This window comes from Crotalus tigris, unplaced genomic scaffold, assembly GCF_016545835.1.
Source record: "Crotalus tigris isolate CLP2741 ecotype Arizona unplaced genomic scaffold, ASM1654583v1 scf7180000023724.639413, whole genome shotgun sequence".
Taxonomy (NCBI): Eukaryota; Metazoa; Chordata; class Lepidosauria; order Squamata; family Viperidae; genus Crotalus; species Crotalus tigris.
The window spans coordinates 592,054-605,541 of NW_024100142.1; the positions used below are offsets into that span (position 1 = coordinate 592,054).

At 38.6% G+C, this 13,488-nt stretch overlaps 1 protein-coding gene across 1 annotated transcript; it reads left to right on the top strand.

The window, feature by feature from the left end:
* Positions 1-3,806: 3,806 nt before the first annotated feature.
* Positions 3,807-10,034, top strand: PSMB3 (proteasome 20S subunit beta 3). Its single transcript, XM_039321295.1, has 6 exons — positions 3,807-3,965; positions 5,808-5,992; positions 7,413-7,520; positions 8,291-8,468; positions 8,952-9,046; positions 9,904-10,034. Exons 1-6 carry the CDS (start codon positions 3,963-3,965, stop codon positions 9,950-9,952), a joined length of 618 nt encoding a protein of 205 aa, XP_039177229.1. The 5' UTR covers positions 3,807-3,962; the 3' UTR covers positions 9,953-10,034.
* The last annotated feature ends 3,454 nt before the right edge of the window (positions 10,035-13,488 follow it).

The following is a 13,488-nucleotide window of genomic DNA, read 5'->3' on the forward strand; positions in this document are numbered from 1 at the left end:
GGCTGATCGAAAGGCCTGCGAGAGGATCAAGATGGCGAGGCAGGGCAGATGCCCAGTAGCCAAATATACACAAGAGTTCCAGGCCATTGCCAACAAGCTGAACTGGCTGGAAGACATCCTCCTTAGCCATTTCAAAGACAGCCTAAAGTGCGACCTGTATGATACTTGCCTGCCAACTCAAAACCACAGGCTACAGCCAAGAAGTCAAGAGGCTGTTTCAAATGCAGGAGAGAGGGGCATCGCGCTGTAGAATGCTGCTTGAAAGCCCCTCAGCGCAACCCAAACCCATCACTGGCCAGGAAATCAGGGAAGTCTCCAGCCAAGCCAAAAGAACCTGCCATGAGGGCAATAGAGGCTGTGGAGTCCCCAACCCCTGCCAAGCGTGGGGAGGGAACTCCAGCCTACACTGTAGGGGCGGTGGACACTTTGGATGACAGCTTGGAGGGCAAACCCCTGGTAAGTGGACCCATCGTACCCATCCTCAAGACAGTGACTATATTAACTCCCTCCATGCCTGAAGCTGTCAAAATGAAAGCCTTAATAGACTCTGGCTGCACCCGCTGCCTCATTAGCCCGACTTGGGGGAACTTGGCATCCCAGTGAGGAGGCTGAAACAACCAATCTCATTTGGCCAGTTAGATGGGACCATAGCAGGGGGGAGTGCTAGCTACCCTAGCCACTTTACCAGTCCACCTATCCCTGGAGAACAATAAGGAAGACATAACATTTGTAGTGACCCCAGGCATGGAATGCCCAGTGATCCTAAGGCTGGAATGGTTAAAGAAATGGAACCCCTGGTAAATTGGAGGATGGCAGAACTCAATTTCCCAAAGTGGGTCCTTACAAATATTCATCCTACAAATATTCATTCAGTCATATTAGCAAAAGACTGGAAATAAGATGACCAGTATATCAATGCTATGATTGTTCTTGAAAATGATAAACAATTGTGACTATCTTGCTCAAAAGTGGAATTGTATTAAAATCTTCCAAGATTTGATGCTTTCCAACTGTATGAGACTATGATCTTCATATGTTCCAGCATATGTGATGCCAAAGACATATCTATGCAAAAGCTCTATTGGTCAGAACAACTCTATCTTGTAAGTAGCGTCTCATGCTCAGCTGATTCAAAATTTGAAATATTTTTGAGCAGAACTTTTGAATCACAGTTTGACCTACCATATTAATGTAACTATAAATTATCCTTCAGTCTGATCTTCAGTTCTCCTCCCTCCTTCCCTCCCTCTCTCTTTCTTTCTCCCTTGCTCCCTTTCTTCATCAGCCTATCAGGCACTGTGACTTATTTACAAATCAAATAAAAATTAAGATTTTCAGACCAATAGAAACTAAATAGCAAAGATATGTCCCCTTTCTAATGTTAGTTTTAAAAAAGCTGTCAATCTGGACTGTAACACTGCAAAAATTATAGGTTTTCATATCCAGATTACAACACAGAGATGTAAAAAACTATCTCTTAGTTGCCATCTGTATACTGCAATGTTTGCAGTTCATATTTGCCTTAATATAGCAAAGTTTCTGAAAATGAGAAACTTTAGTCTACTTGAAAGACTTTTAAAAAGTATTAAAGGTAGAAGGACATCTCAGTGCAATTCTCCCATTCTATTGTAATTATCTTCTAACATTTTTTTACTCAGCAAATAAGTTCCTCCCTCTCCCATTTTTTTCTATCCTGAATTAAGATATTGAAAGAAAAATTTTCATCAGGGTCCAGTCCATGCCAGGAATAAACAAAATTGAGACTGCTTTAAAAGAAGGTTGTAGTTTATTGAAGAGCAGAACCACAAGACATAAGATTCTGGAGCAGCTGACCAAATGGTGGGTTTTTATACCTTCTTGGGATTTTGTGTTTGGAATTCCTGTTCCTGTGGCTTGAACTTTGACTTGAGGTTCAGTGTGCCTTTCTGGTATTGGTGGGTTAATCCTATTGTAAGGTTTTTCAGCTCAGAATCCAAATAAATCTGAAAGAGTCTCTGAACATGAGGCTACTGAAAACAACACAGCTTTATTTTTGATCAAAGGAAAAACTGGATGCTCCTACTCTCTTGTCTAATGCAGAGAGACAGAGGAGAAAACACACACTAATCTTTTTTTCTTTTTCTTTTTATAGCTAAGCCACTTTTTCACGCTAACAGGCTAAAAGATTTCTTTTTCCTCTGAATACATGTTTTCTTTATCAGATTAGGTCAGTTACAGCTTGTTACAAAGCAGTCCTTTGAATACACAATTGCTGGCATACAGCCCAGAGCTTTCTCCTTGAGCAGATACAGTTGCAAGTTACAGCGGAAGAATGATACATTGCAAGCTATAGCAAACACATTTAAAGTTACAGCTCAGCTTTTTCTTCCTCCTTGATCAGCACAATTTTGTTAAGTTATCTCTGAGCAAAGTACAGAGCGCAAACAAGACAGAATGAACAATGGCTGGGTTATACATAAATGATTATATTTTGATCCCTTAACTATTATATCCCAAAGGTCATGTCCTGCTTCCCTGGCACTGTGGCTGATGGCTATGTTGGAAATGGAATTAAAACACCAAGAAAATTGGATTGGTAAGAAAACAGTTTATTCTGCAGAAAATAGAAAAAAAAGCAGTTTACAAAGTGCGGTGGATCTCTGAGAGATCTTGTCTGATCCGCCTAGCCAGAATACATCATATCTCCCCCTGGTTACTCAAACTTCTCCCTGCTACCCTTTTGTCTTGTTAAGTTATCTTATAGCTATCTTATAGCCAAGCCTCCTGGAATCTAGTGCCTACATGCAGGGCTTGGCTAATTCTTTTATTGTTAATCAATTGTAACCATTTTATTTTTAAACTTCTTTGTTTCTCACAGCTATGTCCTGTGTTGGATTTTTTTGAGTGAGGAGTTGTTGATTCTAGGGATCTTCGTCTTTCTAATCCCGTCAGTTCCAAGCTTCCTGACTCCAGCCTTTCTGAAAGGATTATCACATCTGCATTTTTATAGACTGGGTTACTGCTGAGTTTCTAGCTTGGGGGAGGGAGACGTTTCTGCCTTTTTAAAGCTCTTCTCCATTATTCCTTGGGGAAGATCTGAGTTTTCTGTCCTCCTACAAAGGGATTACAAGATTGTAAAAAGGGAGTTTTAGCTATGGAGAAGCTCAATCATCCAGGTCACGGACATCCCAAAGGGTGTTTTTCCAAAAGGCAACTGGACTGCCTTATTTTTTCCCTTAAAAACGTTTCGCTTCTCATCCAAGAAGCTTCTTAGTTCTTTCTATGAGGAATCCCAGGTCTGAAAAATGTTCTATTCCATTCGGAGTCAAAGGAGCAGAGAAATTGTAGATGCACACAAGCTGCCCAATTTTCTTTGCTTGATTTGCCTGCGTTAATGATGTTACTTAATTTCTTCTCACTGGTGTTTATAACAAGGTCTTGTAGAGTGAAGTGAGAATTGCTTATTAAATATAGAGAAAAATATTTTGAACAAATTGAAAATTTCCATGTTTCCAAAGAATCAAAAAATAAGACTTTCAATAATAAAACGAACTAATACATCATTTTCTATTTTTATTTCATCTTTTATTTTTCTGGGGCATATTTTGTAGTTTATTTTTTTTCAAGAAAAAATAGGTGTGTATTGGAGTTCGATTTTTCTTTAAGATCAATTCTAATTTCCTAATTGGAAAAGTAGGGATTATCTAAAAATGCCGTTTAAAATTCAACTTACAAATCCCGCGTTCATCGACTGCAACAAACTACTCTTATGTTTTATCTCTATGACAAACAGGGATGACTCTTCACTTCCTGTACCGAGAGCCCATCTCCGGTCCTAGATTGTCAGGGGAAAGATGTCCAATCGCAGGAATTTATGTTGAAATACTACGTCCTGGTGGAGGCGGGGTTTAGTAACAGCCGCGGAAGGAAGCTGGTCTTGCGGAGGAATTGTGCGTGAGGAAGGGCTTTTTCGAGGCTTCATCATGGTGAGTCTTGATATTGGAAAAGGGTGCGAGATAGAGGTTAAAGGAGAAATAGCTAAAATTCGGGGCGGGATCATTGGCTACTATCCTTGATGGCTGTGTGCGATTTTTCAGGATCAGAGAGGATGTGCTTAGCAGAAAAAAAAAAAAAAAAAAACGGGTCGGATCCGTGGCCCCAACTCTTGCTCATAAACTTCTCAGCGATGCCTATTGTAGAAGCTGATTACAAGTTAGGAGAGCTTTTTTACTTTCTGGTCTGAATTTCTATGGAGGCGATAGTGAAAGCAGTTTGCATGCATTGCCTTGAGTGCTAATTGCGTCCCTGGGACTTGCCTTTTCAAATCTGTGTTAGGGTTGGTGCAGGAGTCAGAATTTATCACCATGCTTTAAAGCAGAGGCCCCTCAAACCCACCAGCACATTTACCCCTTTATGAAGTTTCAGATTATTTATTTGTCGACCTCCAGACATCTATTGTATGAAAATAATTTAATAAATACTACTTTAATAGTATTATAAATAATAATTAAATATAATGGATTAATATTAACTATTTTGGAGAACTCTGCTTGGAAAATATAATTCTGGACTTGATAATAGTGATTTGGATAATAGTGGTTCACTGTAGATTCCTATGCCAATTTAGTTTTCTGCTGACTCAGAAGTGGAAGAAAAGCACTCTAAATGCTATAAGGCTAAGCTATAAGTTATTGATCAAGCAGTCCCTGGTTTAAATCTCTTGATATAAATTCACTACAGTAAAGCACTATTATCCAAATCACTATTATCAAGTCCAGAATACTTTTAATAACAGTGCCAATCCAAACTGCCTCTGTTCTGTCCTGCAGCCAGAGGATGATGTTTTCATTTGCTCTGCAAGGAAATCTTGGCACTTCCTCACTTTCCTAATGTTACCCGTTGGATTGAAAATGATTTGCCCATCCCTGTATTATTGGAATTTTGTCTACTTCTTTTTCAAAATTATGCAGTTAGATTTTGTCAGATAATTTGTAAACTTTTGACAAGTGGCTACACCCACAATATTAGCCATTTATTAGAACTTGCCCTGGCTTCACCTGCTATCTTTCCCAGCCTGGGTATTGGCTGCCTGAGCTAGGAGAAGAGGCAAGTATAAGGAAAGAAATTTTTTATTCACCAGGTTTCCAAAATTATCCCTGGTTTAGACACTCAGATTTGGCCAAATTGCCGACAGCCCAAGCAACAGTTTACTGATAGGGTGGAGGTTGAAGCAGCAACACCCCCCCCATTCCTCCCCCTCTCTCCATGTTTCTGGAGAATGATGTCCAAGGACTGGAGGTGAGAAGTGTGCCCACATGAGCTTATACTGGCCAATAGACAACAGGCTGATCTCACTTTCATGAGGTGATTTTACAGTATCACCAACAAAGTAATTATTGGAATTTGTAGGATTATATTCATAATAAAATGGCTGCAATGTATTAGCTGCTTAAGGGCAAAACTTTTTTAAAATGGGAAAGCTAAGGACAACTTAATGTTGTCTGGAGCATGGATTGGGAATTGAAGGCAATATCATGGGAACACTGGGGGGGGGGGGTTGAGTGCTTACCAGAGCTTGTTTGTATTGTGATTACAATGAAGTGAGGAAAAAACCCTTAGTCTGTGAACCAAAATAGAACATTTATTTTAGCCCATTCTATCTCTGAGTTAAATTTTGGAATATTTTGCACTATGACTCAAATATGCTTATTCTAATGTTCTTCATATTCATATGGATAAACCTTGATATGTGCAACTTCATAGCTTCTAGTAAAAAAAAGTGCTGCATTTGACATATTATTTCAATTAATATTTTTTTTCTTTTCTAGTCTATTATGTCCTATAATGGAGGGGCTGTTATGGCCATGAAAGGGAAAAACTGTGTGGCTATTGCAGCCGATCGCAGATTCGGTATTCAAGCTCAGATGGTGGCCACAGACTTCCAGAAAATTTTTCCAATGGGAGACAGATTATTCATTGGTTTGGCTGGTCTTGCCACAGATGTGCAGACAGTGTAAGTATTTTGCATTAAGTAGATATAAGCAAGAAAACTATAATATACATAGAGAGTTGTAACTAACTTGTAGCTAGTTTCTTTATTCTTATTTATTTTATTCTTATTCCAACATTGGGAATGAAGAATGTCATGATTGATCAACTTACAGAAAAGTTGAAGCTAAGTCCAGTTTTTCACATCTATAGTGGTATGCGGAAAGGTAAATTAGACGATGGTTCTTGAATCACTGGGATCAATCATGTGGCTAAAATGGCTCTTAGAAGACAGCTTCTAAATATCGGGAGTTTGTAGAAACAGGCTAACTTCCAATACAGTGTTTTAAAGTATCAGCAACATAATTACTTTTTTCACCTAAAGTACAGATAGTTATCGACATGGCTGCTTCTTTAACAATAGTTCACAGTTGCAACAGCCTTGGAAAAAATGATTTACCATCTGTCGTCAAAGTTATAAGCACTTGCAGGCATATGATTGAAATTCAGGGCTTGGCAACCAAGTCACATTTACAACAGTTACAGCATCTTGTAGTCATGTAATCCTGTTTTGCAACTTTCCCATCAGCTTCCAATAAACGAAGTAAATTGGGGAAATTGGATTTGTTTAACAAACACAGCAAAAATGATCATAAAATCAGCCCCGGTCATGTTATGACTTGTTTAATAACCATAAGCTTAGCTACCAAAATTGTGTGGCTGTAAGTCAAGGTCTACTTGTAACTAGCTAAAATGAAGATTATCTGGCAGCAGCTAGGAATAAATATTTATGTGAAATATGCTACAAGCTCATTCCTCTGATATTTATAATAAATGTGCAGTCTCAGTGTATACTCAGGGACATACTTTAAATGAAGGCATGTGAAGAGTGTTCACCTTGATCATTCCTGCGTGTGGTATGAGATAGAATGCAAACTATTCAGAAATGTGGGCTTAATTTTCTAAATTTCAATATCCTTTCAGAATTAAACTATAGTTGCTTGCCTTTAGAACAATTTAAATGGTAGCTGTTATTTTAAAAGCCTCCAAGCAGTCATCTCTAAATTACTTACATGAATTTCAAATTCTACAATGAACAGTGAGGTGCACCATATTGATTGCTTACCAAAACAGAAATGTACTAAGTTAAATTCCCCTGATACTCCAGAATAATAAACTATTGTTTACTATTGGTTTATGATTTTTTGCCTTGATCATAGTAAAGGATGCTAGGCATGTAGTAATGTGCTTATGCGTTAATCACATTATTGGGAAATAACAAATTTGAAGCAATTTGTCTTCCTCAGATTTCTATTTTATAATTATTTGCAGGCACAACTAGTAGGTTTTAAACTATGCATCTGTGCCACTTGGATTGTAATAGAAGAGAATGGTCATTTTTCCTTAAAATGGATTTAAAACTGGTTTATTTTTCTTCTTTACAGTGCTCAAAGGCTCAAATTTCGACTAAATCTCTATGAACTGAAGGAAGGGAGGCAAATTAAGCCGCAGACCCTAATGAGCATGGTGTCCAATCTCCTATATGAAAGACGGTAAAGAGCATTCATGATATCTGGATATAGTTAGTGTTATTTAAAAAATAAATTTCAGCTAATAGATTTGATAAGACAATTATTTTTGAACTGAGGATCAGGAAGCCTTAGGAAGGAGTCAGGAGCAATTTACTTGGATGGGCACTAATTTTTAAAACTAACCATATAGACAAAGTGTCAGAACTTATTCTAGGCTTTGCTCCTCACTTTATCTGCATGACATTTAATAAGTAGTTGCATTATTACAAAGTTTAAAAATTCCTGTGATACATAGATCAAGATATAAATATTAAAAGAATTGGTGTATTTCTTACGTAGCACTAACTAATAAAATCATTGGCTTTAATCATGGCTGTGTGGAGCATATAAATTTATTATTTTATGATATTTTTAATGTTTTCCACCCCAGGATTTACCTCCTGAATAATTGGTCTGCTACAACACATGATTATTGCTACATTAGCAGGCAGTTTTTGCTCCTTCAGATTTAGTTGAACTCTGTGGTAGTTCCTATCCTGGCATGGTTAATATTGAGAGAGGATGGGAGTTGCAATTAAATAGGCTTATATCTCCGCTTGAGATGATAGTAGGTAATTTTCAAAACTGATGATTTTTTCTAGCTTTTTAGTATTGAAGATAGACAAATTGTGTACATGCCTATGTAGTCATGCCAAAGAAAATTTATAATTTTAAAATGTAGTTAATTGTAATGATATGCATTTTATTTTTTGGGGAAAATGAATTGCTACCTATTTGTCTTGCTGTTTCAGGTTTGGACCTTATTATACAGAACCAGTGATTGCTGGATTAAACCCAGTCACTTATGAACCCTTTATCTGCTCCTTGGACTTGATTGGTTGTCCGATGATAACAGATGATTTTGTGGTCAGTGGGACCTGTACAGAGCAAATGTATGGCATGTGTGAGTCTCTTTGGGAGCCAGACATGGTAAGAAAAATACAGAGCTGGTCATAAGAAACATAGTAAGGTTAACTACTTTAGTAGATTAGAACACTCTTAATAACAGCCAGCCTCTGGACTTCAAAAAGTAGATGTGAATAGAGCTTTAGGGTATATGCATAAGTTCTTCCCAGCATTCTTCACTTCTATGAAAACCTGTCTGTAGCACAAAAATTCTGTTTCAGTTGATATAGCTTTTTCATATGATATTTTGCTTAGAATTCTGCTTTATCCCTACATGCTGAATGCATGAATATATTGATATGGCTCCGAGAGAACTTACATGAGAAATTTCATAGCCGTATTCATGCATTCTCTGTAATTATCAAACTGTTCTTTAGGGACTTTCAAAGAGACAATATGGCTATATTGTTTCAATCTATATTCTTTTTATACTCAATATTCACTTAAGTTTGAACAGATGCTTAAAAATAACTCTTTATAATTAAAGTTAACTTTTTTTGGATGCAGGAACCTGATCACCTCTTTGAAACCATAGGACAATCCATGCTCAATGCTGTGGACAGAGATGCTGTGTCTGGTATGGGAGTCATAGTGCATGTGATGTAAGTGGAACCTGAGTGAATATAAATCAGTTCTAAAAAATTATGTGGGACAGTATCTCTCTGATTAATTTCCAGGGCTTGCCTGGAAGGACAATAGCTGTAATTGACAGCAAGCAAAATTGAGCGTGAAATTATTCGCACAATTAATCTGTCCTTCCCTCTGGGTGGGCGTAGTGCTATTATTATGGGCAACCCTTGGGAAACCAGTTGTGGTTGTACATATCGTTTTTAACTGTTGGTGGGTAAGGCTATACAATTAGTTCTTAACTTTACTGCAATTGGGATTGGAATTTCTATTGTAAGTCATGGTGGTCATAAGTTGAAACACTCACATGACGGCTGATTTTACAACTGTTTATGGCAGTTGTCGATTTTGACAAAACCAGCAAAAAAAACACTACAAATATGATGGCAGGAAGCTGCAGCCAGTTGTAAACCAATAGCCAAATGCCTTAAAATGCAGTCATGTGAGCACAGGGGAGTTTGTCATGACATTTCACGATGGCTGAAAAATCCCAAACGTCTTTTTTCACGAGGCAACTGGACTTTCTTTTTTCCTCTTTGAAGACATTTCACTTCTCATCCAAGAAGCTTCTTCAGCTCTTTCTCTTGGACGAGAAGCGAAATGTCTTTAAAGAGAAAATAGAAAGTCCAGTTGCCTTATGAAAAAGGACCTTTGGGACAATCCTGACCTGGATGGCTGAGAATTTCCAAAGACAGATGGTTGGAAAATGCATTGCATATATAAAGAACTCTTTCTGAGGCTGTTATAAACTGAATGGTCATTAAATTACTAGTTGTAAGTAGAAGAATAACTGTAATATAATTTTCATCTTGATTCTCTCTCTTTTCACCAGTGAGAAAGACAAAATAACTACCCGGACACTGAAAGCTCGCATGGATTAAGTTAAATTCCTATTAAGAAAACTGATCCTCTCAAGATAGGAAATAGTGTACTGTTAATGAAATAAACTTTTTTTTAAAAGCACAACTTTTTCATTTTTATGTAGATGCTGTATATATTCTGATTTGCTTAAAATCAAAGATAAAGGGTTGCTCTGAAGAAGATAATTTTCAAGCAGTGAAGTAATAATGTAACCTGTCTGTCATACCTAATTGATCGGTAAATGATAAATTTTAAAAAAATGGCATCCACTAAAATTGGCAGATCTAATTTTTTTAATGCTAAATACTTCTATTAATGCAACCTGAGAAAACGCTGCTGAATTCAGTATGCCCTATTGCATGGACTTGAGTAGGATTGCAGTAGAGATAGTCAGTGTGAGATCGGATCTAAAGTGAGCAAAGGAAAATATGCTGAGTTCAGAGAGTAGAGACAAAGCAATCACCAAGAAACTGCCTATGGGTAATGGTGGATCCCGATTTTGGCCCAAATACTGTGCATCTATAGGCTGCATAGTTAATGTACATCCAAAAAAGATGGTGATATGGTCAAGGTTATATTTTGTTGAGCTAAGCTCACAAAAGAGCTTAATTTCAAAAGTTCATAACTGAAAAAAAAAATCTGATATGCCTGGGACCTGATTATTTGCTTTCACATTTCAATACATGTTTAAAACTCCAGTTAAAGGCATTTTGTATATCTCTTGTATAGCTCATATAGCTCATATTTAGTTTTAAAAAATCACTCCCTAGTTAAATGGAAAATCTCATATTCCAAGGACACTTGACACTATACAGCTTTAAAAAAACCCAAATGCTGCATCATAAAATAAGCAGAAATAGGTGGTACCCTTAAACATCTTAGTCCTTTCAATGGAACTTCTTTCTAGATTAAGCTGTTGATTTGTTTGCTGTTGAAATTCTTTTGAAAGTAAGAAATAGCTGTACCTTTCAAGTGGTGGGGCAAGTCTTTTTTTCTTGTTTTGAAGCAGAAAGCCAGCATTTAGAGGGAAGTCTTATTGATAGGGAAAATGAACATGACTGAAACAATGGACTTTATATATACATGATAAGCCCATTTGCAAGTAAACTGAACACAATTTTGTGATGTATTCTTGGCTTACCTGAGATTATACAGCTAATCCTTGGTTAATGACCATTTCTTCAGTGATTGTTAACTATCCTTAAAGTCGTGGCCATTGTATATCCCCATGATTACATAATTGTAATTTGGAGTTTGACAACCAGCTTGCAATTATGATAGTCACTGCTTCTTTGCTCGCAAGATTGCCATTTTCAACCTTCGCTGCCAGCATCTGGCATGAAAATAGATGGGGAAACTAGAAGATTGCAAATGGTGATCGTGTGATATTGCACCTAAGAGTCACAAATGGCACTGTTTTAAGTCAGTGTAATCACATGATTTTGCACTGTAGGCAATAAGAGTTCCTGATCTCCATTACCATAGTTAACCACAGACTACCTGTATATGGTTAATACTGATTTACATTTTCAGCTAATTAGAGGGAACCGTAGAGATCCTTTGACTCCCAGGGGGGCAGGGCTAGGTTTTTGCCCTATTCCTGCCCTTGCTGGGTCACATTGGAGATTCTAGAGGTGAGAATTTCCTGATCCTCAAAAAAGCTGGCTACCGAAGATAGAAGTCTTGACATAGGAATCCAGTGGCTTCTTGGAAGTTCCTACAAGCTTACAAAACTACTGCCTAGACCTTTAAATAAATAATTACAAAATGTGCATCATCATAATAATAAAGTTGGAAGGGACTTTGGAGGTCATCTAGTCCAACCCCCTGCTCAGGAAGGAAACCCTATACCATTTAGGACAAATGGCTGTCCAGTTTCTTCTTAAAAACTTCCAGTGTTGGAGCATTCACCGCTTCTGGAGGCAGGTTGTTCCACTGGTTAATTGTTCTAACTCAGGAAGCTTCTCCTTAGTTCTAGGTTGCTTCTCTCCTTGATTAGTTTCCATCTGTTGCTTCTTGTCCTGCCTTCAGGCGCTTTGGAAAATAGCTTGACTCCTTCTTCTTTGTGGCAGCCCCTGAGATATTGGAACACTGCTATCATGTCCCCCCTCGTCCTTCTCTTCATTAAACTAGACATACCCAATTCCAGCAACCGTTCCTTGTATGTTTTAGCCTCCAGTCCCCTAATCATCTTTGCTGCTCTTCTCTGTACTCTTTCTAGAGTCTCAACATCTTTTTTACATCGTGGTGACCAAAACTGGGTGCAGTATTCCAAGTGTGGCCTTACCAAGCATTGTAGAGTGGTATTAATACTTCACGTGATCTTGATTCTATCCCTCTGTTAATGCAGCCTAGCACTAAGAGCCGAGGTGGTGCAGCAGTTAAAGTGCAGTACTGCAGGCCACTTTAGCTGACTGTGTTCAGCAGGTCAGCGGTTCAAATCTCACCGGCTCAAGGTTGACTCAGCCTTCCATCCTTCCGAGGTAGGTAAAATGAGGACCCAGATTGTTGGGGGCAATGTAAATATATATATACATTGCTTACTGGTGTACACCGCTTAGAGAGTGCTTGCACTTAAAGCGGTATATAAGTCTCATAAATAAATAAGTTGGCTTTTCTGGCAGCTGCAGCACACTGCTGGCTCATATTTAGGTGATTGTCCACTAGGACTCTGAGATCCCTCTCTGTTACTACTATTGAGCAAGGTACCCCCTATACTATACCTATACATTTGTTTTTTCTTCCCTAAATGTAGAACCTTACGTTTTTCACCAATGAATTTCATTTTGTTAGATCAGGACTTTACAACCTTTTCACCCATTGTACCACTTTTAGGCTATGGCAACATCCGAGTATCACCAGTCGCCTAGCAAGGTGTCAAAAAACTTGATGACCAAAAAAAGGAAAAAAGTGATAAAGTACAGGTAGTCCTCGACTTACAACAGTTTGCTTAGTGACTGTTCAAAGTTACAATGGCCCTGAAAAAAGTGCCCCCCCAAGCCACAGCCGAGAAAGACACCTGCCTGCCCGCCCCACAGTGCTCTTTCTCCTGTCCGAGGTTTTCATTGTTGTGAGCATTTCTGTTGAGGATTGGCAGTGGGGGTGGGGTGGGGTGTGTTTGGTTTTTATTCCCCCGTCTGCTGGGTGGTTGCAGCAGGTTTTGGTCACTTCACATGACACTATGACCATCATAAATATGAATCAGTTGCCAAGCATCTGAATGTAAATCACAAAACCTTGGAGATGCTGCAACATTCCAGCTGATCGGCGCTTCTTCTGGGCTCAGCAGAAGCGCCAGGATCAGTGCTGCTTTCCAGCTGATTGGTGCTTCTTCAGGGCTTAGCAGAAGCAGCAGGATCAGCACTGAGCTCCAGCTGGAGCCTGGCGCTGATCCTGGCGCTTCCGCTGAGCCCTGACAGCCTTGCAGCTCCAGCCGTCTCTACTCAGGCTTGTGTGGTGCTGCTACCGGTTCAGCTCATTCCCCTCCGATACCATTTTTCTAGGATGGTCGTGTACCATCTGCCAGATGCTAATGTACCACAGGTGGTACCCTTAC

Bases quoted from the DNA above. Each gene is read 5' to 3' on its own strand.
- PSMB3 (XM_039321295.1), top strand. The intron at 5,993-7,412 runs GTAAGTATTTTG...TCTTCTTTACAG, and splicing joins GCCACAGATGTGCAGACAGT to TGCTCAAAGGCTCAAATTTC. The intron at 9,047-9,903 runs GTAAGTGGAACC...TCTTTTCACCAG, and splicing joins GGAGTCATAGTGCATGTGAT to TGAGAAAGACAAAATAACTA.